Consider the following 25,869-nt stretch of genomic DNA (forward strand, 5'->3'; position numbering starts at 1 on the left):
CTAGGCGACGTCATCGAAACCTGTGTAAGTCTTTGTGATGACGTAAAGCACATGCGGTAGTCTTTCAGTGGGAGGAAGGATGGCGGTCGACTTGAAGAAAAATAAAGATTCCCTGCTAAAAGCTTACAACGATGTTGTCAGCGATAATTCTGGTACTAATTGGTAAGCGTGCTGTTACATCGGTTTAATCTTTTGCAAAAATGTAAAGGATAGTACACAGAAATAACAAGAAAAGCAATGTTGCAGTGATTGCGACTTCCGCATTGATGACCACAGATAAACTTCCTTTAAAATATTTGTTATTTTACTTTATTATAATAATATTTTCCTTCTGCTACTAAGTTTATGCTGTAGAAATCTGTTGCACATATGATCGAAAATATTTGTCCAAACAATACACATTGCACTATCGGAACCCCTAAATCAAATGGATGATGGGAGGGTCATCTGCATACGCGCAGAGTATGGGAGGAAGAGGGGGAAGGAATGGAGACAGAAATCAATTTAATATTGTATATTCATAACACAGGGTTATCTTTGGCTATGAAGGATCTACCACTGCCTTGAAGGTTGTTGAAACAGGAGGCAAGTCAGCAATTTTTTATGATTTAGATATATTAAACACTATAATGTCATGAGCACTTTTTCCTAAAACAGTGATTTTTAAAATTGGTTTTTATATTTTCATTTAGTAAGTTAAGCGACAGTTGGAGACTGAATGTGCGAACACCCACTTTTTCCAATACAGAACAAGAATTTATAAATTTTGTTATATGTGTCGGTAAAATTTGTTCTGCTCATGCTGCTGCCAGCAGTACTTTAATAATGCCACTTTGTCAAAAGCTGGTGCTGCATTTCTTTCAGGTACTACTGTGAGTTGTTGCAAAATATTCATTTTGTTAAGCAGGTTATTGTCATTCTTGGTACTCTTTTATATGCTGAAGTAGAAATATCCTTTTCTCTTGCAGATAATGGGATACAAGAACTTGCAGATGAACTAAACAGTGGCCACATACAGTATGCTTATTGCAGAGTAGTTGATCCAAACACGGATCTGCCAAAATATGTACTAGTCAACTGGGTGAGTTGTTCATTAAAGATTATATCAACATATATGTTGGCAGTCAGTCCTCTTTTACTAGACAGTACTATAGATGCCACAAACTGATTTATAGGTATTGGTAGGAACGTAACTGTATTATCTGATCTCTCTTGTATAGTGAGAACATGTTTTTAAATTATTCTTGTGTTTTTGAGTTCAAACATTTTTGATAGCAAATTACAACATCTGTTCTTCAGTAATCATTGAAAGTTTATTAATTAGTGTTTACTTTTTTTAACAGCAAGGAGAAGGTGCCCAAGATTCATTTAAATTGAAGTATGCCACACATCTGAAGGACATTCAGGCTTTTTTGAAGGTTGACTGGAGAAGCTTCACATTTCACTCAGTTTCTCTGTCTATGTGCAGTTTTATTGCATAGAAAGAACACTGTTTAACATTTCTTTAATTTCCACTTTAAACTTGGAAGGCATATGCAGTTATTTTCAGTTTATAACAATAATTAAAAGAATATCTTTACAATGTTGCTTTGATTGGAAAGGCCCCTGCCCTCATTCTGCACATAAGTGAATGGATTGTTTATACTAAAAGTGTTTGGATGCAGGAAACCTCTGGACTGGTTTAGTTCTAAAAATTTCTTTATCCAGCATTTTAACTCCGTGCATAGAAAGTATACTCAGGAATTATCTTAGCAGAATGTTGCATATATTTCTCATTCTGTTTTAGATGGTACATGTTACCATTAATGCACGCACAGATGCTGACATTGATGAAGATGACATTGTCAAGAAAGTGGCTAAGTCTTCAGGTGCCAACTACAGTTTCCATAAAGAAAAAGCAAAGCCTATAGATGCTCCAGCTCCTGTGGTAAGTTATAGTAGCTGTCATAATTTGTCATCAGCATTTCTAATATCTTGCAGCAATTTGTGCCAGAAAAAAATCTTACTTCACAATTTTTTAAATTACACATAAATACAAACTTTTAATGTTTGTTTCTGTTGAGAACTTTGCCAGTTGCTATACAAAAGCCTTGTATTGATGATAGTGCTTTTTGGTGTTGTGGCACCAACGATCCAATCAATGCAGGGCACCAACTACCAAAGAGTCATGCCCAACAGAGAAATCGATGCCAAAAATCGTGATAAATTCTGGGCACAGACTGAAAAGGAGGAGGTAAAAAGACGAGAGCTGGAGGCAAAACGAACAGAAGAAGAGAACAAGAAGCTAGACCAAGAGAGGAAAGAGAGAGAAGTAGGATTGTCTTTATAAGCATAAAAGCATTCTCAAGGATAATACTGTCAAATTAAAAGTTTTATTGAATTCAAATTATTAATTAAAAATAAAATTGATAGTGAAAAAGAACTTATATAGAGCTGTAAATTCTTGTTTTAAACTATATTTTATATTTTCAGTCAGTAAGATTACTGAGTAATGTGTAATGCGTAAATGATTCTTGCGACAATAAAGTATTATGAAGACAGGAAGGTCACATATTATTTTTTCATTTTCAAAAGTGCATAATAAGAAGAATCAGCAATTGAAACTGTGAATTATATCTTAGCATAATCCATATCCTCTGCACAACATTCCTTTGCACTGTCCTTGATAATGAATGATCTTTCAGTATATTTAACCACTTGTCCTACATAATCACCTACATATAGCCAAATCCTAATTTTGTCTTTCTGATTTATTTATTTTCTCGTTCCATGAAAATTATAGCATGTGTTTGTGTGGATGTGGATGTGTTTTGTATGCATGTGGATGGGTATTTTATGTGTGTGTGAATGGTACACTTGCATAAGCAGCATGTGTATGTATATCTGTAGATCTTGCTGGATGTCTTTTGTAAGAGGGAGGAGATGTCCAAAATTAAAGCATTAATAGTATTTTATGTAGAGTTTTTTCCCCCTTAAGACTACTTGTGTGGTTATCTCTTTAAAAGTTACAAGAAGCAAGAGATCGAGACAAGAAGATGGAAGAAAAAATTTCGGCAGTAAGACAGCAGAAACAGGCAGAAGCCAAAGCTAATGAATTAAGACAAGCAGAAGAAAAAGAACGCTGGGTAAACAACACAAAAATGATTTTTGCACAAAGGCAGTGGCTTATCATTTTCTTATTTGGCTGACTTGCTAATACGGTTGTTCTCAGGTCTGATTTATGTATGCTTACTTTGGTATCTATTTTTTTTTTAATTTATGTACTATTTTATCAGCTTGTAATTTTTTGCTGTTGGTTAAAGTTTACCTCTACTATTGTCGCTACAACTGCTAATCCAGATAAAATAATATGAACCTTACGTTTTAATGTATAAGCTAGTTTTGTTTGGAGATTATTTTTAGTACCTAACCCTAACCCTGGGAACCTTTCTTTCAGGCATACCTTTGTTTCTCAGCTTTGCAAACTAACATCTGGGCTTTTCCTTAGTGCTGATATCCAACTTCTGCAACCACAAAAATCTCTCCCTTAGCTTTTGCTCCTTTCACCTCAGTTCCAGGCTTAGATTTCCTGTTCTTATGTTATAGCCTTTGAAGAATTTTTAAATCTCTTATAATTTATGTTCTGTTGCTCTTGAAGGCATGATATTTAACTAGCTGTAAATGCTTTAAATTTTTATAACTGAGATGTTTATATTTATTACTACGTTCTGAGATTGCACCTATTCTGCTTTTAACTTACAGTCAAACATTGAGCTGAAAAATTACATTTCATTGTTTGAAATAAAAAGAGTATGATAAAAATAATCCTAGAATTTGCCTTTGATTTATCAATTTTTTTTTACAAAAATGAATCATGACTAAAGTGCAGAAAATTTTTTGTAACAGGGAAACTTAAGTTTATTGTAAAATGTTAGTATATCATCTCTTATCTGTTGAGGTGGTCTTGTGAAAGCTGTGATGTTGATTTTGGTGTCTGCCACAAAGATCATAGAAGTACAACTTGGGCAACTGATTGTCAGCGTACTTTCACTTTCCAGGACAGACAGCAAAAAGACTCCTACCATGATGAAGAAGAAAGGAGGCATCGTAGTGACCAGATGAGAAAACAACGACAAGCTGTAAGTAGAACTTTTTTTTAAGGAAAGAGGTAAAACAAAAGTGCAAAATATATCTGTCAGATTTTCAGTCAACAGTCATGACTTGAGTTTATCAGGCATGGTTCTGGTTATTTTTTTCCCCATCAGAAATCAATTGTTTTTCTGGGTGAATTTATAAACTATAATGGGAAAACAGTTGTGTTCCCCAAATTTACAGAAGCAGTGATAATTTGTAGATCATATTCTACACATTTTATGTTTTAGGAAGCTTCTTCTTTGGTCTCTTCTACAACCTCTAGTGCCAGAGATTTCTTTAAGCAAAAATCAGTTGAGAGACCTGATGCTGATGCCAGGAGAGCACCCCCACCACCAAGGTCAAATCACAACCAGCTATTATCATTAGATAACAATAGTAATCAGTAACACTATAGCAACAGTAAAACACTCTCATTACTATGAATAACTTCACAAAGAGCACTGATGGCGCTGCACATAAAAATTCTATAAACATGATGAAGCTTAAGTTTGTCGTCGTGAAAACTGCACCTGAAATAATATGCCTACAACATCAATGCATGTGAGGATTTTAGAACATGTTTGTTCACAAATGTGTGACTCATAAGTGTGGATTGCTGTGACCACAGGAAAATCAAATCCGATTTCTTGGAGCAACAACAGAAACCAGAAGAACCACCCAAAAGAGAACCAATCCAGATTCCAAAGTCTGAGCCGTTAGCTGAAATACCACCTTCCAGCCCATTTGAGGAGGAGGAACCATATTATGTTCCTGAAACATCCCCTTATGAAGTGGAGCCAGAACCTGAACCGCAACCAGCATATGAGCCTGAACCAGAACCAGCTTATGAGCCTGAACCAGAACCAGCTTATGAGCCTGAACCACCTTTGAGGCCAACTGAACTGGTGCCGCAGGTGCCTCAAGGTCGAAATCTTCTTCAGCAGGGCTTGCCAGCAAGACAGAACTCAGAAGAGGCTGAAGAGGAACAAAATTGGGATGGTTAGTGTTAAGTTTTTCTGGCCTTAGAGCTGCAAATGTGCAGGTCTGTTTGCATCACAGGAAATTAACACTCATTAGAATTTGCTAAAAGGGTGCTAATTATGCTTTTTGCAAAGTTTGTACTAATAGCTCACTAATAGAAAAAGGAGGAATATTACACGCTATAACCATTTCACTGTTGTAAGTTGAAAATGCTTAATAAAATCAACAGTGGTACCATTTTTAAATGGCCTGCATTTATTTAATAATTTAGAAGTTCTACAATAAACAAAATATGGTTTGTTTTTTTATTTTTCCCTTACTGAAATTTACTGGCTTCAGAACTTAAGATTCCATCAGTCAGATTCTTATGTGTATTTATTTTTTAAAGCACTATATATTTTATTAAATCCAAACAATTATTTATCTTTTTGTCTTACGGTATATGCACAGATTTATTGGAAATTGCATAACATTGTGACATTCAGCATACTCATGATTACTTCTATCCTTCTGGCCATTCATTTTAAAATTTTCTCCATAACTATATCTTGCTTTAAATTTCTATAATCTCTCATTATAAATATACAATAGCTTCATTAAAAATGTATTAATAACTGGAACTTTCGCTAAATTTTTAGATTTTCTGCCACAAGACAAGCTCATGGTCAAAGTTTAAAATCAAGAAAAAAAAGACTTTTAAAAATAACTGCTATTATAGTTGTTTATGTGATTACTTCTGTGCTTCAGACCTGAATATTTTTTAATTCATTTTAAAATTTTCACCTTTACTATATCTTTAAATTGTTATAATCTCTCATTCAGATCATTAAAATCAAGAAAAAACTTTTTCCAAAAATAACTACAGAATCTTTATCATAGTTGTTTACATTAGTTGCTGATAATAAAACTTGACCTTCCATAGTAGTTCTTTTTTCTGCTCACAGAAATTGTTAGGTGTGGATATTTTTGCTTAAAAAGTTTTATCTTTAAATTTGGATCAAAATATCACTTTAGTCTACTTTTCGACAAGCATATCTGAAATTGTATTCTGCATTTACTTTGTTGTTTTCAGCTGCATTGCAAATCATATACACAAGAACACTATATTAATGCATGCACACACACATACATGCTTGTTGCTTAACAAGACTCAAGAAAGATTTTTATCATAGGTTTTATTATAGATTAGGTGTGTAATATCATTATTGCATCTGACCTTTGTGAATGACTGTATTAAGTGCTGTTTTATTGCAATTTTCTCTTATAAAAGTTAGAAGGACACATATAGAGAATGACCCTTTCTGCCATCTTTACCTCTCCTGATAAATGAGGTACTTATTGCTCTAAAGCAGCTGATAGATGGGCAGAGTGAGTTTTCCAGCTGCAAATCAGATGAGACCTCAAATTGGCAATCTTCTGCTTTGCCAAGTTTACTAATCACTGGGTTATTTGGCTTCTCCCTCTGCATATTGAGCTACATACTTGTTAGCAGCTGAGCCACTATAATTGTCCTGGAGGATAATTAAAGTTGTTGTTTTACATCTGTTGCTCTGACATTTTGGATGTTGTACTTTTGTTGGCTTAACAGAGCAGCCACAAGAAGACTTCTCTCCACCAGAGCAGAAGCCCAGTCAGATAGAAGACGTCCCATCTGCGCCTGGCAATGTGACCAGTACTGAAGGCCAAGGCAGTTGTGCACGGGCTCTGTACGACTATCAAGCTAGTGAGTACTGCATGTGTGTGCATGGACATGTATGAATGAACACGTCTGCTACTGGATGAGCTTACAAACACAGTTAAACCTAAATGTGTGAACTTGTATAAGGTAAATCTTGTAACAGACTTTTTTCCTTCACAGTCAAAGGTCACTATTGTACTCTTAACAATTTATCAATGATGAAAAGAATTTGTGCTGTTGATTTATATCTTGGCTCAGATATACCACTCTCTGAATGTGACACCTGTTTACGTGGCTGACCCTTGTGGTTTTCTCTGGGTACTCCACCTTGTGTGTGTGTGAGATAGGGGATAGATGATGAGCAAGTAGTTATGATTTGAATGATGGTCAGTAAGATTTATTTGATCCCAGTTGATAAGTGTGTGCTCTTGTAATTTTGTTTTTGTAAGCACCTTGAATCTGCCTTTGTTGTTGGAGTAGGATGCTCTATAAATAAACATATAAACATTTATAATTATTATTCTTTCTGAGTTCAGTTTGTATCATGTGAAAACCGAGTACTATCTCTTCCATCATTATGTAATTATCTCTCTTGTAGCTGACGACACAGAGATTTCCTTTGACCCTGGCGACATCATCACAAACATAGACCAGATTGATGAAGGCTGGTGGCAAGGGTTTGCACCTGATGGGAGCTATGGGATGTTTCCATCCAACTATGTGGAACTCATTTGATAAAGCAGTGCTGTGGCTTTATGTTTGCCTGATTGTAGACTGCACTGCATCATGATTGAATGAATACTTAAAACTGAGTGAATCTAGAGTGGTGAAGAACATACTGTTTAACTGGTTCACAGATCATAATTTATGTGCATAGTTATGTGAAGTATATGCTGATGTAATGTATGTACCTTCCCAACCATTTGACAACTTTTTTTTAAGTTAGGAACATCCCAATGTAGAAAATCAATTTTTATTAAATAAGGTTAGTTTACTATGCTGATATCCTGGCAGAGTTCCATTTCCTAAAATAGTTTTAAACAGACTTGAAATAGCAGGGTTAGTCTGACCTAAAAAAAAATGCTTAGGTAAAAATGAAATCCTTTCAAGTAAATGAATGTTTATGGAGAGAATATTGCATTGATTTATGGAAATAATGGTTACTTCAACCTGATATCTTTTTCCTTTTATTCATTGATTTATCGTGTTTTAAATGGTAATTAAAATGGATTGTAAGCATAGTTTATAGCTTGATCATATAGACAACCATTAAACTGTCAAACATTTATGACAGTGTAGACATCTCAAGTGCTCATTCAGCCTTTTAATGAAAGCTGAAGTCAGCATTGTTGGCTGCTTGTCAGACTTTTAGGGAAATAATAGCAACCTGTTCAAACTCTTCAGTAAGAAAAACAACAAAATTCCAAAGCCCTTTTAATTTATAACTAATGGGCCTGGTGCATGATGAAAACAAGAGCTGAATGTGATAAATTCTGCTGTGTCACATAAAAATGCACATTTCTTCTGAAAATATTTGGTAAAATGCTATAAAGGTCCTGTAACTCATAGCATTAGGCATTACTGGGCAGAGCTACTTATTGCATGCCTTATTATGCTTGTTTTGAAGAATTTTAAGCCAGACTTGTATGAAAGTGTTTACAGAATGCCTTGTATTTCTTATTCATCGTTGCCTGGCATTGGCAGTATGGTCATTGATAGGAACCACCTGTTTGTGATGGAGTTTTGTCACAAACCCAATTCTAAGCATGACTGCACTTATTTATGAACTATCTGATGTTTTGAAGATATAGCTGGTGGTGGTGGTTTTTAAAATTTTTTATGTGGAATACTCTGTCATTTACTTTAAATAAATTAATTTTTTTGTTAATAAATTCATTGATAAAAGTATATAGATGTTCCTGTAAGGCTTCACAAATTCAGTCTCTTGCTACTCTTAAAGGTATAATTTTGCTTTTGTTTTATCTTTTGAAATTTTCAGTAGTGGAGTCATAAAACATAGCTCCCCTAAGACTATCATGTGAAACATAAAACAGCATTACTATTTAAAAACTGGTGCTGATGACCATGAATTATGTCACTTAGTAGCATGGACAACTACCTGTGCACTGTTAATGCATTTGTAAATTATTTGCACACATTTTTTTGGATTTAAAAAAGAATCAGGTATGCAATATTATCAAGTGTTTGCGACAATGTAGAAAGTGTGTGGTTTTTTTTTTATGGAAGTAAAACTGAAGGATTGTAAGTAGCTGCACAAGTTTGTTGGGACTAATGATACCAAAGTCATATCACTGTTTCACTTTATCAGTGAATCTGCAGTTAGCATTTTCATTCCCATGTTTTGTAAATGAACTATTGTGCCCATGCAGGCCCTTGTTGATGAGCATTCTTGCGAAAACTGATAAATGTTTGTATGATTACAGACAGATTTTGTCATTTTAAGTGACAGCCATTTTAATTGCTTCTACATTTTTTTGCACTTGCTTTATTCCACCTAATCTGTAACTACAGTCACCACTGCACGTCATATGGAGCTCATCACAACTGATGCGATCAGTGCCTTTAAATGGATATTATGCTTACTTTATGAACTCTGGAAATTGTTTTAGACTGTATAAGTCAAATATTGCATGTTACTTCTCTTGATATTTCTGTTCATATTTGTTAATTATGAAAAATGTTTTTTGTATTTACTCCTTTAATTTCATTTTTGAGGATTTCTTCCTTTTGAAACTTGCATTTTAGGGGGAGCTTTGGATCAAAAATAGTGGCTCTTGCTTTGCAATTTGTCCCAAAGTATTATCATTTGTTTCCATGTTGTATACCTCATGGTAAATTCATGAACATCAACTGCATCAATTATTTCCATATAAATATGAATATATTCACACACGCCCCTTTTTTAAAAAATCAACTGTGGTGTTGTGGCTTTGTTGTACAGCATGTGGTCTGGATACGAGATAAGAGTTGGGAAAATTGAAAATGTGAGATAACACAGATGTCATTTGATTTTCTGCTTGATGTGACGAGAATAATTGTATTTTTATTAAAATAGATAGTTGAAATCAAAAATTGTGAGGCATAAACTGATCTTACAAGTTTTGGAAATCTTTATTAAATATATAGATGTCTACACATTTCAGCGCTCACCATTGTAAAATCTAATATGGAAACAAAAGTACTACCTATGACAGCACGTGCTCTTGTGCACACTTTTAGTGACCTTTTGTGTAAAAGGAATAAACAGACATCATTTGTAAAAAAACTAGAACAAAAATCAAACGTAAATAAATCTGCAGGAAAGATTTTAGGCTTCTAAAAGAAATATAACCTCACTAAACCTTTCATAATGAACACCGACGTAAGACAGGGTTGCATATGATCACCAACAATCTTCCTGATGGTCATAGACTGGATTATGCGCAAGATAACCCAAGACAACAACACCAATATCCAGTAGACCTTCACCAAACATCTTGAAGACCTAGACTTTGTAGATGACATTAGTCTCCTATCTCATCAGCAACAACATGCACAAACCAAACTGAGTAAGCTACCAGAGGAATCGGGGAATTGGTGCTTTACGCCGTGCCAGCAACTGAGGCTATCTTATGACAAGGCAGCCAGCCCTGTAAACAGATGCCACGTGCAGAGAAAGAACAGCGTGCCCGAGACAAGAAATGAACTCTGGGCAGCCAGCCTTCACTGTATTGGTGACAGGCGCTAACCGTTGCACCACCGGATCGCTCACCAGAGGAAGCAGAGAAGACTGGCTTAAAGGTCAACAGAAAGAAAACCCAAGTGATGAGAATCCAACTTCAAGGAGAGAACATCCTGGAAACAGACCCCTTCACGTATCTGGGAAGCATTGTCAACAAGGATGGAGTGGATGATGAAATCAAAAGCCGCATCAACAAAGCCAGGTATGCTTTCAACAGCCTACACCCTATCTGCAACTCCCGAGCATTATCCTTCTGCAGTAAGACCTGCATCTTCAATGCCAATGTCCCCCCCCCCAACATAAAAAGGTAAGGGAATGACCTTGACCTTTTCTAAAAGGAATGAAGTAAACTCAATTTAGCCTACAGCTTACAGATATATGTGACTGTTAAAAGGCCTAGATTGCTGAATATTTTATTAAACAGTTACACTGGGCAACATTTCTCAGTCTGAAATGCTTGCGCATGTCCATCTCGTTCTCTCATTCAAATGTATGTGTGCCAACTCCCACCAAACATGCAGACATTATACCCACCCACCACTCACACTGGTTGAGAAAGTAGCTTTGCTGAAACCACTCTAAGATATGAACAGTCTCAGGTACATAAGTCTTGTCACATATCAATACATGTAATTTAACATTGAATTGTCCATTAATGGCATGACGCCAAACATATATTTCACTGGTTTGTATGTGGTATTGATCACAAACACAATCTTGCTTACGGGTGGCGAGATCACAAATCTAGGTAACCTGATCACATTTTTCTGCTTCCAATCTTAAGTCACAAATTCATTTTCCCTTGCTGTCTAAAAACATTTTCTGAGCTCTTAATAATAATAAAGATCCCCTGTGTAGCACATTATCCCGGCGAACAGGTTAGTGCATTACACTGTACACATCACAGTCAATGATCTAAAATGAAGAACAATGTGAATATTTTTGCTGAGAACTGATAGAAATAGGTGGTCACTACAGATTAAATGGCAAAGACATTTTTGGAAAAATCTGCAGAAACCAAGAACTAGATAAGAATGTTAACTACTTAAATTACAGTCAACAGCAGAAGGTAGATGATTCACTGAAGCAAACAAAGAGTGGAAAATATATCCGATCAGTCTGCACTGTTGTTAAGTGGAGAATAATAAATCATTAGTGATAAAAATCATAAAAACGCAGCAAAGTCGAATATAGACTTCAAGATTCATCACTGATGTCAAAATGCATCCATGACATTAACAGTTCATCCCCCTCAGCCTGTTAGGCAAAGGCACATATAACTCTAAAATATAAAATAATAAAAAAATAATATATATACAGCACCTTATTCTTCCTTTTGGACAAACTCAAGGGCCTTCACAAATGACAGAAGGTAGTGTGATGCCTAAATAAGGTGATGACAGAGCAAAATGATGTAGGTGTGTAGCAGATTTTGCACTCCATGACACATATCAAAAAGGAACCAAAGCCATCAAAATGGAAAAGGCACCACATTCCAAATGCATGATTTCACAAAAACACACAATCACAAGTCCAACACAAGGATGATGTCAGAAAAGACAAAGTACCACAAAATCTGCCTCCTTCAACCAGTGTATAAAATACATCATTTTTCTAGAAATCAAAGAAGATTAACAGATGTGAAGGCTTCCCCTGACATCTCCCATAATTTTTTTGCAAGCCTTCGGCAGTGCATGGCGACATACTGTGGTGTAACTAGTCCAATGTGCATCATAAACATCTCATGGCAGTGTGGATCCCCATCTGTATTGAGAGGGAAACACTGTCTCACCAAACGCCTGGAAACACAGAAAAAGGAAACATAATAATTCATGTTCTCTAGTAATGTTCAATGAAATGTTTCTTTTAGTCAGGAATGTGTCACAAAACTGCCACCTCTTTAGCTGTTTTCAGAAACAAAACTCAAACTTCCTAGCATACCACAAAATTAAAAATACTAAGAAAATAAAAGGATGCATGTAAGATTCGTGCAGAAGAAGTAGCTAAATAACAAGTTTAAAAGCAGGCTGCATTCTGGAAGTGTTTGAATGCAGATAAAGATGGGCACATGTACATATATAACTGAAGTAAAAATTAATAATTGTACAACCAGCAGCTAAGATGCTTCTGCTTTAACCATGTTTAGAATCTAACAATAAAACTATACATCAATATGAAAGCTCCATTTAAGTAACGCTGCGTTTGTGTCAGGTGACATCAGTTTGATTTAATGGTACCTATGTTTTTGCATCATTACCTGTAGAAAGATCCTGGTAATATTCCAGGAATTGGTGTGTCTGGTGTTGGTTTATAAGGCTCCTGTACAGGCAGTGGGTTTCCCTGCATGATAAACATGCTTTGATAAGTGTCATCATAGCATATGTGTATATATGAGAAATTGAGAGATAAGATGGACGTATGGTGCATGTGCCAAAGAGAATCATATAAAAGACTGCTTATCCCTTTCTTCAGGTGTTATCATGATTTCTATCTCTGACACATGTCCATGTCCATACAAACATGTTCACACAGGTATGTGCACATGCATGGTGACAATATTTTAAAAACTGATGATTACTTATAGTAAAATATTACTACTGACACAGAGCACTGCAAAGCCAAATGAGAAACAAAACAAAAAAAACACAGGAATTAAGCAACACTGGGTTTCATGTGCAGACTTTTTAAGTGTGCACGCCTTTGAGAAATAAAAATCACAAAAAAGAATATGGAAACAATTTTCATTCTGTCTTCATAATCACTACAACATTTATACTGCAAAACTAAGTTGACTACCAGTCAAGATGAGCTTCTGTAGTTATACTCACATTTCTGTCTTCAAACCAAATAAAGTAAGAGAAATAAAAGTCGCCATCTCGCATCAGAACTGTAGTGTATCCCTTTTGTAGCTTCTTCATCATATAGCTGAACATGTTCCAAATCTGTTATCAGACATTACAAAGTGATCAGTTGAGATTTCTTCAATGCAAAAAAAAATAATTTCTATGAGAAGTATCTCGGCCCAACCGAGCATGGTGAGAGAAGTAAATTTTCTCCCACACATTCAACCAGATGCACGAAGAAAGCCAGCTGTTGCCTTTTCCTTAATTGATTGGGCTTAATGTCACATCTGCATCCCTCTACATCAAGTTTCAGCATCAAGTCCTGAGTGGCAGCTGTCATGTCGCTGATCAGATCTCCAGCAGTCTATTGTCCCATCTCAGCTCTGCCCTTATATACGCCCTGAAGGGCTAAATTTTCTGCAATGCTTCTGTAGGCCTGCTTTAATTAGCACTGTTAACCCTAACTAATCATCATCAAGCACACTTTTTGGTGCCAATGTGCATCTTCCGTCTAAATGTAATTCACTGTCAGGCTACCAGCTGCCCCTCTACATTGGAAACAACTTTTAATGTTTATCTTACAAAAGAATGTTACAATTAAATTCCAGCTCGATTTCCATCTAAACATTGTAATAAATCACTATAAGATAGTATAGTATAAAAAATACTTGGAATGAAATGATCACAGAGACATTAAAATACTTCGTTATTCCACTATTTCTGTTTTTAAATCCATTTTCACAACCACTTAACCTGAAATTTATAATACTGAGGGGTTAGATGGAAACTGAGAGGGGAGGGTCAACAAAATCCTGGATCTGCATGGTAATATCTGGTCTACTCAGGCCTAGATTTTATTTATAGGAGGTAATTCTAAAAATATATATATATAAGGCACCTTTTCCTTGAAAAAGACTGTAGCATCCATCTTGCCTTGGTCTGAAATGATGTTGAGGGATGGTGCCATCATCTGATGATAGTGCCGATCAACATAAATGAAATGTACGAGACCTGGGAAATCATCTAGATATCTGGTAAAGAGTTAAGTACTGTCAAGAAAAACTACAGAGACAGAATCCAGTAATAAAAAATATGTAACAGTTTTTTGCAAACAGCATCATGGGAAAGTTCCTGGTACTCTGTAAAATTTAACCCTTATAGCAATGCATATAATATGTACAAAGATAATGGCTTATAACTGAAGACTGTGAAGACAAGAGTGGGTGATGTTTGCTTTTATTATTGCTGCTCTTAGGTAAACATAAGACCAAGAATCCTATAAATTTTTGGAAAGTACAGAGCTTGAACCTTGCAATAAAAGCAATGAAAATTGCCTACCTTTACTCAGCAATAATCCAAGAAAATTCACAGATCACATGTCAACCACATTCATTGTACATACAGTTTCATATAAAAATCCTGTACATGTCCACATATTGTTCTAACTTGTCTAAAACACAAAGAAAGCTATTTACACATCATATTTACACAAGGTGCAGTTCACCTATGTTATCTTTCAAAGCACCCAGGGCACAACCAAACGGAGAGCTTTCCTTGGGTCATTGAGCAGGGCCATGTTTGTGACCCATCATACTTCCCTAGTAAGGCCATGATTGTGGCTCATTGTGCTATAAGGGTTAAAAAAAGTACTTTTAAGTATAAATAAAACATATAGATATACAGCTGAATTTTAAGTGTACCATTACTGTCAAATAGCAGCTATGACATACTCAAAATTCTTCACTTTGTTCTACAGGCTACTAATCAGTCATTATTTTAAAGGCAGAAAACAATGTTTACTGTTTTACAATTCTCAGTAATGACACAAAAAAAGCTTTCACAAAGAAATCTGAACAAAAATATCAAAAATGGGAGAACTGTGGACCTTTGAGGCATCAAGGATACGAAGTCATAGTGATGTTGCGCTGGGCTTTGACACTCAAGTAATCACGGTAGTCCATCAGCTCCTCTTGAATATAGACTTTCATTTTGGACACAATGGATCGACTAACAAACAGGCTATGATCACTAGATGCTGATGATGGAAGCAGAAACAGCTGCTGGAAAAGGTCTTTCAAGCGTTTTTGAAATTCAGTCAGTGCGGAATCTAAACTATGCAAAAGAAAAGGAAAGATTGTGATAGTAAGCAGCAACCTTATTTATTATACAACTAACGAGTCAAAATCGTGATGTCACATTTGTATATAAATATGCCTAATTAACATGTTCCGTTGGCTGAGGTTTTGAGGTCAATGTATCATTACACAATCCTGACTTCTGTGTTGCTGACCTCTTTGTATGAACGGTAGTGCTTCTAGGAAGGTATCTTAAGAACAGGTGTGTATTTTCCCAGATTTGGTGGAAAATAGTATCTTGCACTGATCATTACCCTATTACTGTTTTCAATGACTTTTTGTTAGATTGTCTGGGTGAGGAGCTTTAGTAACAGATATGCCTTTTTGTTACACCATTCCTCCTCTATGCTACCTCACTACTTCTCAATCTAATTATCTTTTATTTAACATTAAACATGTGGTAAGCAGACTCATTTTCACTTTTTATTTCCTTAAATATTTGGGAAGATGTTTAATTCCATGTGTTAGAACCAAGGGGAACAACTGGAAGCAAACTAACCCTGAAGGGTACTCAGGTTTCTTCCATCAAGAGTTCTTACACAAAAGGTGATCAAAAAACTGACCATTCACACAAATGTTAAACTCTTAAACGCAACATTCAAAATATTCATGTACTTACTTTCATACATGAGTTTTATAAGTTTAAGCAGAAGTTAGAGGATCACTATATATTAACACTGATGATACCAGCTGTATCTCAAATCATGAAAAACTAGTTTGGAAACATTAATTGTGTATACATACAATTAAAAAAGAGAGAGGAAAGATTTTTTTATATATTTCTGAAAAGCAAGTGTCCACAATGTCATTCAAAATGACAGCACATCTACTTACTCAGGCGGAAGAGGTAAGTTGGTTTCTTGTTCCAAGTATCTGACAAATCTAGTCTTCATCTCTTCTCTTTCCCAACGAGCCTGTAGATCACTGCTCACAGTTTTCATCCTTCCCTGAAAACAAATCAGCATATATCCTGGGACTGGGAAAATGCAGGTCTTTGTGCCACAATGTAAATGCAGACTGTTTTAGGTTTTCCAATTTACATTAAAGTATTTTCTGTTTAATCTAATATAAAAGTGTTAATACAGAGCTTCTGCAAACATAAATAAATGTGTACCTAAAATGATAGCAATGTCCTTAAGATTATGCATTACTGCAGTCATTTTATGTATCCAAATTTTTAAAATGCGGAAATAAACACTGCTCTGAGTCTGGATGAGTAAACCTGCTTTTCACTAATAAAGATGTGGTCACTTTTATCAATGGCCATTCCACAGTAATGTCACAGTTACTAACAAAACATAGTCACTGACCACAGTTTTTTTGACCCACTGGTGCACTTTGTTCAAGAGAGACAGAATAACATCATAGACATGAAGACTTTGAGAATGATTCAGTTTCTCTCTGCGACCCTGCATCACATCCTGTATAATGCCATGCACTTGTGACAAGGGGTCTGCCATAGTGTGTCGGCTATTCTGAAACATAGACACCAAAAACTATTACAAGGAAAATAGACATGGTGTTCTTAAATTTAAAAAGTAAGATATTAAAAAAATATGTACATTTTATTGTATAGCTATAAATCAATATATTCATAAACATCACCCATGTACCTTCACAGTCCATGTGTGCGCTCACCTGTGAAACTACAACTAGAATGATGCCAGGCAAAATCTGGGCACAATGCAGAGTGTGAGGTGCATACAGGGATAAGGCAGTCTGCAAAAATACTGTATGGGGCCAGTAAGTTGCCCTGTCTGTGGTACCAATTGCACTTGTTTGAGCTGAATGCTCTCTGCCACTATGAGATCCACTCCCTGCGGTTGTTGTTTCCTCCGGAATTGATGAGCTCTGTTCAGTGTAGGGCTAGACATGGAGATAACAAGGATTATTTGAAAAAAACCATGATCTTATTTACTTATTAATATATATCTGTGTTTTGCAAAACAAGTTTGATTTTATTTATTTACTTCTTAACACATTCATGTTTTGCAAAAGGAGTGAAGTACTGTCTACTTTTTAGAGACTTGCCACCATTAGGTCATAAGACAGCATTGTTATTACAAAAAAACAACAAACAAAAATAACTAGTAGCATACACTACCAATATTACAGGAAATTATTGAACATTTAATGAAGTGAACAGGGTTAACATATAAAGCTGAAATTCAACAGCTCTATACCAAATCACTTTTTTTTTCTTACTCCAATATTGTAAAGAATCAATTCTGTGTATCTACTTTTACATGTGTTTACTTTCTTAGCAATATTTTATGATGATTTATTTTATGATAAGGTTCAGCAACGGATCTTTCTTCTTTAGCTTTGATATTTGTTGAGAGTATTTACCACAGAGCCATGACTGCTACTGTTGCTTCTTTGCCTCTCTTCAGGAAGATAATGTGAACTCCTGAGAAGACTTTCTTGCTGAGAATATGATGTCCCAAATTTGGTTGGAAAAGTGGTGTAGTTATGGGGAGATAGGGAAGGATAGCCAGCATCAGTCTCCACTGAAAGCAGAAAAATGTTCTAAAGCACCGACATGGAACTCTCTCCCTTTTCATATCCGCCACCTACCCACTATTGAATCCTTTAAACATGCACTGAAAACACACCTCTTCCATAAACATGACTCCTAACAACCTTTCCCATAATGCTAGTCCTTTTTCACACCCTTCCTTTTGCAATATCATGTTACTCTCAGTTCTTGTTCTTGTTATTTTGTTCCTCTTTGTGTTTTTCTGTTTTTGATTTTATTCTTCATTTACTAAGTTGTTTATTCTTTTAAAGCTCATATCCTATTTATTTGTTTTCCTGTCCCTCATATGCTGTCCATGTTTCGTTCTTGTTCCTAAGCGCTAGGAGCATACTCCTTGGGAGTGTGAGTATGCACTTTACAAATTTTGCATTTCTTAATATTTATTATTATTATCCTCATTATTAGTAGTACAATGATGACGTGAAACCAAAACTTACCCACTGAGCTACCATGAGACCCCTTGTTTTCTAAGGAAGCAGACTTATGACTTGTCACATCTGTCATCATATGTGTGTCTCCATTAGCATCTCTGATACTCTCATTGTTCCCACTTGCAGCAACTCTGTTAGGGTTTCTTTCTTCTTTGTCACTATCCCCATCCGAAAAAGCAGCAGCAGAGTTTATGACTGCAGCAACAATGGGGACATTCTTTCCAGAAGGCATGGCAGATCTCTCATCCATATCATCATCAGATGTCCCAACTTCTTTCCAAACCTTCCCTGCCAAAAGTGCAGCAGCAGATCTAACTACAGCAGCAGCAGCCACATCACTGGGAACTGGTGATCTTGCATCTTTGTCAGTGTGTGGAGTGTGGGACCTATTATCCGATGGAGTGGTTGGGGCACTGTGATACTGAAATTGTAATAAAACTGTGAAAGAATTTCTCTCCTGCCTAGAAACAGGACAGAAGTAGTCTATAAGAAACCTGCTTTGTAATTTAAAAATTCTACAAAATAAAAACATTTCCATTGTTATTTTTTCAGATGTGAGGATCCTTGATCAAAGACAAAATGCTCAGAATCAAATCTCTTAAATTGTTGTGAATGATACTTTCATCTGAAGATCTACAAAGAAAGACCAACAGAAAAGATCTTATGTGGTGGTGAGTATCAAAGATTCACTATATCTCAGGCATGATACTTGAAAACACAGTCAACTCTCTCCTTTACATCACATTTTAACTTCAGAGGCCATGGGGGAAGTGGGCATTTCATTCACTCTCAAAAAGGAAAACTATAGAAATGTTCTTGTTAATGCTTTGTGGCAGAAGTGTCTCCACCTATATTTTCACAATATGGAGGTGTAGGATGTATGTGGGAAAGGGATAAAAAAAAAGCTATTCTCATTCAATTACTCTCAAACTAATCCAGGACTAAACACTCCCATTCGCAGAATAGACCTTTTTAAATCTAGTCAAAAATATCCAGGGAGTGTGCTATGGAATAGCATCTTAAGCAACTAGACTCCCTGAACTGCCTTCAATGCCAATTACTAAAATATTTGCAAGAGAATTAGATGTGGCCTCAAGAGATACCTCCCAACTCTAGGACCCTGGTAAGTATCTGGGGGGTTTTTGTTGGGTTTTTTTTCAACCCCACTTTTGTATATATTCACCTTCCCCTCTCCTTTGATTTCTTAGCGTATGTGTATTTACTAATTATTCTTATAGTACTTAATTACTTAGTTCATTCTTTCCCTGCAAAGGGCAAGAACTAAATGGAAAAAAGCATCTTCTTGCTTATTTTTACCTCTCATTAATAAAAAATTGTCATTGTCAATATATTAGAAAGATCGTGAATTATTTTTTTCATATCAACAATAGTAACTGATTAAAAAAGTATATATAGTGCATACTTTCAGTGGTAGTGAATACTCATTTCTGTGAAATAAATTTCTACCTCTTCTTCGCCATCTTCACTCTTATCACCATCTGCTGGAACAAGTGGCATAGACTGTCGAGTGGATTTTCGTGGTTGGTGTTGCCGTTCATGAGCAGGATATGATGGAGCCAAAGCCATCAAATCTTCCAATTTGTCTGTTGAAGGAAAAATGTCTTGTGCAAGCAAGATGGTCAAAAGGATGTCTGCAGGCTGAAGCTCAAAGGAACCCCGCCTAAGAAAAAAGTAAGCATTTCCTCTGAAATCTGAATTTTAATGGCTATGCAAAACTTCAGGAACAGTTTTTCAAATCAATATTCAAAGCAACTTAATAAAAGTCTAAAATAAAAGTGAGGCTCTTACAGCTACATTACTCTTGTCTGGAGGACTAAATAATGCACACATATATGCACACAGTACTTCATTCTTAATCTACATTAGTTTTCCCTTTGAATGTATACTCTAATCATAAAAAACATACCCTTTTTCATGGTAAAATTCCTTTCTTCAAGATAACATGACTATGTGGAGTTATCCCGACTAGCTACCTCAATTCCAGCTGTCCATTCCTGATTGGCCAATGACTAATGAATGGGAGAACACAAACTCAACCAACTCAACCCCAATTCCACCCCTTCTAGCCTGCAAAGTTCACCTCTCCAGCTTTTGATCAGACTGAACAGAGTCCCACAGCAGGGAGGCAGAAGGGAACTAGCAGTCATATCCTCTAGTAGTCTAGTAGGTACTCATAGAAAGGAATTTTACCATGAAAAATTATATTTCTTCATCGTACTGTACCAGATGACACGACTATATGAAGAATAAATAAGAGGTGGGAGGTAACCAGTAAAAATGGCTGAAAGAGCAAGCAAGGCTAGTTGCTACAGCTCGAACCTCATGGGCCTTTGGCCTGAGCTAGGGATCTGCTCAGGGTGACAGAACCACCTAGGCTGCCAAAATTACTGATTTTATCCAGGTAGCAAATGTCTGCACCTTATGTCTCATGCAATAGTAGAAACAGATGCAATCTGCCCCTCCTGTGGGAAGTGGATCTTTCAAAATAAAAATGCAAAGCACACACCAGATCTTGTAACCTAACTGTATCATGGGGTTTTTGTTCTAGTGGGTGCAAGGGGACCTCTTGAGGATCCATTTCGGGCAACCTATTCTGCCCAAACTTTGGGTATGTAAGAAGTAATACTGAACCATCAGCCCAAAACTGCATGCAGGAAGGGTCTGTGGAAGAGCCTAAATCTCTGAGACTCAGGCTGAAGATAAGATAAGAGCATACAATAGGCCTAGGCGTTTAGTTTCCTGCCGCGATTCACGACCACCCGCACCCTCCTTTTACTGGCAAACTTCACAAGGAAATGTTGAGCAGGACAGACAGTTGGTACTGCAGCCATATGTTAGATAGCAGGAGACTTAACCGCACTTCATGGACAGCACACTGCAAATATCCAAGAGACCACAGAAATGAGGTAGCTGAAACACATCTTAATGTCTTCAGCCAGGCTAAAAAACTGGAGAGGTGAACTCTGGGCTAGAGGGGGCAGGATGAGAGGTGAGTTGGTTGAGTCTGCGTTCTCCCCGTTCATTGGTCATTGCTGATCAATTGGGAATGGACAGCTTGAATTGAGGTAGCTAGTCAGGATAACTCTACACAGTCATGTCATCTGGTACAGTACAAAGTAGAAATATTGCTTAACAAGCTACCATCAGACATTTTGAACTGTTCACTTACTTAGAATAGAGTGCAAGAAGCTTGGTATTTACAAGCAGAAATGCATGCTGGGTTGGATGGTCAGAAGAGACTTGAACCTTCCGGACTGCTCTTTCTAGAAGTTCCACACATTTCTCACTCACCATTTGGTTAACATGCAGTCTTTCTAAAGCCTGCCAGTCAAAAGAATCAGCATTTCTCTAGTCAGTTTCCATAAATACAATATTGTCTTTTCAACACTACTTCAAACAATATGCTTTCTAAACACACAATACTTGCAAAATTTGTAAGTTACCTTTTATGTCATTCACTATTTTTATAATATGTAACAACTTGTAACAAATGGTCTTACCTCCGCAAGAAATGTTTGGTCTGAAGAAGCCAAATGCATCCATGTTTTGAGAAGACTTTTCAAAAAATTCCATCGTGCTTCCTTCTCCTCAACAGGTGAACTGTACGCTCTTTATAAATAAGAATGAAATCAAGTTAGCATGTAAAACAGTTTCTGTAAAATTTACTTAATATTCATTTTTCTATGCTGCACATGTGCTTCCTGTAGGGCAATGAGAATTTGTGGCTGATCAAGCATTAACTGCATGGTTATGTTGGCTGGTGTCTTCCATCTTCAGTGGCTGAAGATTTTATTCATAGTTTCTTCCTCACCAAATCTTTGCCTTTCTGGGCTAATACGTGTGCTCTGCTCAACATTTGACTGGAACGTTTCATCTGAAGCCATTCTCTGTGCTTATGAATCTGCTCTGCTATTGAGATTTGAGGGATTTGGCTGCCTAGGTGCCCTTGTCAAATAGGATGATGCCTCTTACTGCTGATGAATTTATTCGGCCAGGGTTTTTGGTCTGGAGTTTCCTCTTACAAATGGTATTTGCCAATAATAATCATCCCCATAAAAGCATTTGGGAGGAAGCTCAATGTGCTTTGACATAAACAGCTTACCAATATCTTTCACACATGTAAGTACACACACAGCATGCAGCAAACTTCCCCTAATCAACCCATTTGTGAGGAATGAGTACCCAATTCCACAGAGGGTTTGAGAAGTAAGGCAGAAACGGAGACAAGATTGCCAATGGCCCCAAGAAAAGTGAGATCTTTAGTACCTCACTCTCCAGTAAGCTATTAAAAATGTTAGTGGATGTCCTTTACCCTTTACCTAGTGAAAATATCAAAGGTGGTACTTGTGTAAAGTGGTGGCGGTAAAGAATTCCAGATGCTGGGACTAGAGACAGAAAAAGAGTGAAGCCTCAACTTATACTGTCTGATAGATGGCACAGCAGGAAATCAGCAGATCAGAAAGACCAGCAGTCTTGATAAGGTATTGAACATATAGGCTGACATCCTGAGGAAAAAACCTGGAGTGAATGCTAAAAGAGAGGCCACTTTGTAGTTAGTGGGGGCATGAACAGGCAACTAAAGCAGCTCATGGAGGGGTGGTGTCACAATTGGATTTGTCTTTATGTCAGAGATTGCATCTTTTAGTCTGGGGCTCTGTTTGCTGCCCACTAACTACCCACTAAAATTATTATTTCAGTAAGAGTAGGCAACTGTGAAAATGACTTTATCAAATTCAGAACTTTTCTTTCATTTTTTTTTCTTTATCGTTGTCAATAAAGCTAAAACTCATGTAGAAGATGCTCAGAGTGAAAGTCAGCTAAGCCATGAACACATGCTCAACCCCCTTTTCTGATTTATGCACAATACTAAGAGAACTGCAAAATGCTAATCGGATGTTGCCATAGGACACTGATCTAAATGAAAGATCCTAACTCCAATGCATGGTGTGGGTAGGTGGGTCTGTAAAGATAAAAAGTAAAGATCTAATGCAAAAATAAAGTCAAAGAAACCTGGGACTTCAGACCCCAGATCATGAGTTGCTAAAAGGAGAATTATGCTTCTTAGTTATTTACTGTCTTAGACCTAGATTATCTAAAACAAGCCATTACTGGCCATTAACAGCCAATAACTGACTGAAGTTTTTATCAGACAGCTGATGTAATAAAGGATGGTGATGAATATGAACATTCTAGGTAAAATAAAAGAACAAAAGTTTTATTAATTACATACTCTGTGTAGATGGGACCAAAAAGAAATCTGCTCAATCTAACGAAAACAGCAATTTTCCTCTGTAAAAATTCCACAGTTTCAGATCCATCTCCATTGATTGCAATGTACTGCACATCATCAACCTGTAACAGGCATTTTAAATTTATAGGTTATAAACTAAACAGAAACACAAACTGGGACTTAAAGTGTTCTTCAGATAAGATAAAAATATTGCTGCTTGTATAAATATGTTTATGGAGAAAGTGGGCGGTTACTCCCATGGGAGGTAGCTGTTGTTTTATGGTGAGCCAGTAATGAAAGTGCCACATGCGGATAAAGAACAGCATGCCCAAGACAAGATCTGAACCCAGGAAAGCCAATCCCTCCCTGACTGGTGACAGGTGATAACTGTTGTGTCAATGGACTTCCTATAAGCAGCAAGAAAGCCACTCACTATATATATATGCTTTATACACAAGAACTGCACCCTCAGACAGTATTTTCATCTTAACATTCTTTTAGGCACTAACTCTTGAAAACAAAGCTGGCTTGACAGGACGGTGAAGTGTGATATAAACCTTACAAGGTTATGTTGTGTTGAGACCAGTGGAAGTTCTCAATGAACAGAAACTAACGGTATCATGTACCTTAATCAATTGTTTGTTCTTAAAAATCATCTACAGTGCATAAAAGACATGGTTAACAAAGTAAGATATGCTTTAGCAGTGTGCAACATATCAACCTTTCAACTAACAAACTAACATTAACTGTAAAAGTGCTTACTGAACAACACACCTTTTTAAATACAATGAGCAATCCATTTGGACACAATATATGTGTGCAGGGATTCTGGAGCTGGCTGGACAGTGGAGACTGAGAAAGAACTAATGGTGAAAACAACTGCATGATGATAGCTGTGTCCACATGACTTGTATTTGATGCCGGGCTCTTTTCATAATAAGAAAATATCATGATTAGATATGCAGCTATGTCTTACTGTTATGGATTAAAATAATCATCATAAAAATAATCGTTGTGTGGGAAAAACATTTAATCAGGGCTTCTGCTAAGGCTAAAGACCCCTTCAATTTTTATCGTTGAAGGGACCCCATTGAAAATTGTCCTCGGAAAAACGCATTTTTTTAATGTTTAGTTTTGATTTAAGATGCTTGTTAAGAAATAGCCACCGCTTTGGTTAAATTATAACAGCTTTGCCCCTGTGAGATAAAATGTATTATGTCATGTTGCTTACAAGCAAATGTCTACTGCTTAACTTTCAACTATTATATACATGCATTTTTCTTACTTTTTTTTAATTCCATCCCTAATTACGACCACCCCCATGATTTAGAGCTAAGCAGATACACAAATGATGCTTGGGTCTTTTTTCAGTTATAAATGCACCTCCCAGGTTCTATACATGACATTCTTTCTGCCTGCAACTGTTGTTATTTCAACCTTTCACTGGCATGTGTTTTGTTTTATTTTCTTGAAGAAAATGCATGGGTTGATTTCAGAACACCTGAAGTGGGTGTAAAATTTTAAAATTATAATCCCTTAAGTTTTATGATTATCAAGGTTAGATACAAATAATATCAACTTAAAATATAAAACACAATCCCATGTAAATGCGGCATTTCATATTCAACCAACATTCTACCGTCAATATTAAACATGAACATGCAATTACTTTTGCAATACATCGTATGCGAATATAACAAAAAAGTTAAATCTTCGTAAGGTTTCTGACTCTTCAAGTTACATAATGCAAAATACTCTTGTTATCGTTTTTTAATACTTCGATCACTACTGCACAAAATTAAAATGCCAGTCTAATGACCTCCTGCATTTCCAAGTCTGCAGCTCTTTTGTTGATGAAGGCCGCAAACTTTGGGTCAAAATCAACAAATATCGGATCATTCAAAAGATTCATAACAAGAAAGCACTTCATTGTTGCTTTGTAGGTGTATGCGTGTTTTTTCTAGGACTTGTCGTCTGCATGCCTCACGTGCTTATTTTGCGTTATCAGTTTATGCGCCGCCGTTTCACACTTAGCAGAACTACACATCGCGTAGACTAAATATCATATTGTTTAAAAAGAATTTTAATCTTAAAATTAAATATTTTAGCTGCATGGATTGTGTGCTTTGTGATAAATTTCGAAACTCAAGAATTGT

The 25,869-nt window shown here is 36.3% G+C and overlaps 2 protein-coding genes across 3 annotated transcripts; one reads left to right on the forward strand and one right to left on the reverse strand.

The window, feature by feature from the left end:
• Positions 1–5: 5 nt before the first annotated feature.
• LOC112563648 (drebrin-like protein) lies at positions 6–9,865 on the forward strand. 2 transcript variants are annotated; one of them, XM_025237847.1, is made up of 12 exons: positions 6–162; positions 530–585; positions 969–1,081; positions 1,344–1,418; positions 1,787–1,927; positions 2,147–2,311; positions 3,006–3,125; positions 4,038–4,118; positions 4,362–4,471; positions 4,742–5,112; positions 6,683–6,817; positions 7,371–9,865. In XM_025237847.1, exons 1-12 carry the CDS (start codon positions 80–82, stop codon positions 7,505–7,507), a joined length of 1,587 nt encoding a protein of 528 aa, XP_025093632.1. In that variant the 5' UTR covers positions 6–79; the 3' UTR covers positions 7,508–9,865. The 2 variants fall into 2 exon arrangements, with proteins under 2 accessions (XP_025093632.1, XP_025093633.1); XM_025237848.1 differs by lacking the exon at positions 3,006–3,125.
• Positions 9,866–10,686: 821 nt separating this feature from the next.
• LOC112564993 (Hermansky-Pudlak syndrome 1 protein homolog) lies at positions 10,687–25,698 on the reverse strand. The gene is made up of 16 exons (XM_025240200.1): positions 25,533–25,698; positions 24,488–24,640; positions 23,714–23,835; positions 21,984–22,092; positions 21,653–21,804; positions 19,930–20,143; positions 18,469–18,883; positions 17,842–18,002; positions 17,131–17,358; positions 16,803–16,967; positions 16,327–16,439; positions 15,263–15,469; positions 14,256–14,388; positions 13,343–13,456; positions 12,772–12,854; positions 10,687–12,313 (listed from the first exon to the last, which is right to left on the reverse strand). The coding sequence occupies exons 1-16, from the start codon at positions 25,641–25,643 to the stop codon at positions 12,136–12,138; spliced, it is 2,658 nt and encodes an 885-aa protein (XP_025095985.1). The 5' UTR covers positions 25,644–25,698; the 3' UTR covers positions 10,687–12,135.
• Between the last annotated feature and the right edge of the window lie 171 nt (positions 25,699–25,869).

This window comes from Pomacea canaliculata, linkage group LG5 (assembly GCF_003073045.1).
Source record: "Pomacea canaliculata isolate SZHN2017 linkage group LG5, ASM307304v1, whole genome shotgun sequence".
Lineage (NCBI taxonomy): Eukaryota > Metazoa > Mollusca > Gastropoda > Architaenioglossa > Ampullariidae > Pomacea > Pomacea canaliculata.

What these genes read in the sequence shown, in the direction of transcription:
- LOC112564993 (XM_025240200.1), bottom strand. Translation starts at nt 25,643, where the DNA reads ATGAAGTGCTTTCTTGTTATGAATCTTTTGAATGATCCGATATTTGTT. An exon ending in ACCAAACATTTCTTGCGGAG is followed by an intron (nt 21,805 to 21,983) that starts GTAAGACCATTT and finishes TTTGACTGGCAG; the next exon opens with GCTTTAGAAAGACTGCATGT. An exon ending in AACTTACCTCTTCCGCCTGA is followed by an intron (nt 15,470 to 16,326) that starts GTAAGTAGATGT and finishes TCTTTTGCATAG; the next exon opens with TTTAGATTCCGCACTGACTG.
- LOC112563648 (XM_025237847.1), top strand. Translation starts at nt 80, where the DNA reads ATGGCGGTCGACTTGAAGAAAAATAAAGATTCCCTGCTAAAAGCTTAC. An exon ending in CAGAAGAAAAAGAACGCTGG is followed by an intron (nt 3,126 to 4,037) that starts GTAAACAACACA and finishes TTCACTTTCCAG; the next exon opens with GACAGACAGCAAAAAGACTC. An exon ending in AGAGGAACAAAATTGGGATG is followed by an intron (nt 5,113 to 6,682) that starts GTTAGTGTTAAG and finishes TTGGCTTAACAG; the next exon opens with AGCAGCCACAAGAAGACTTC.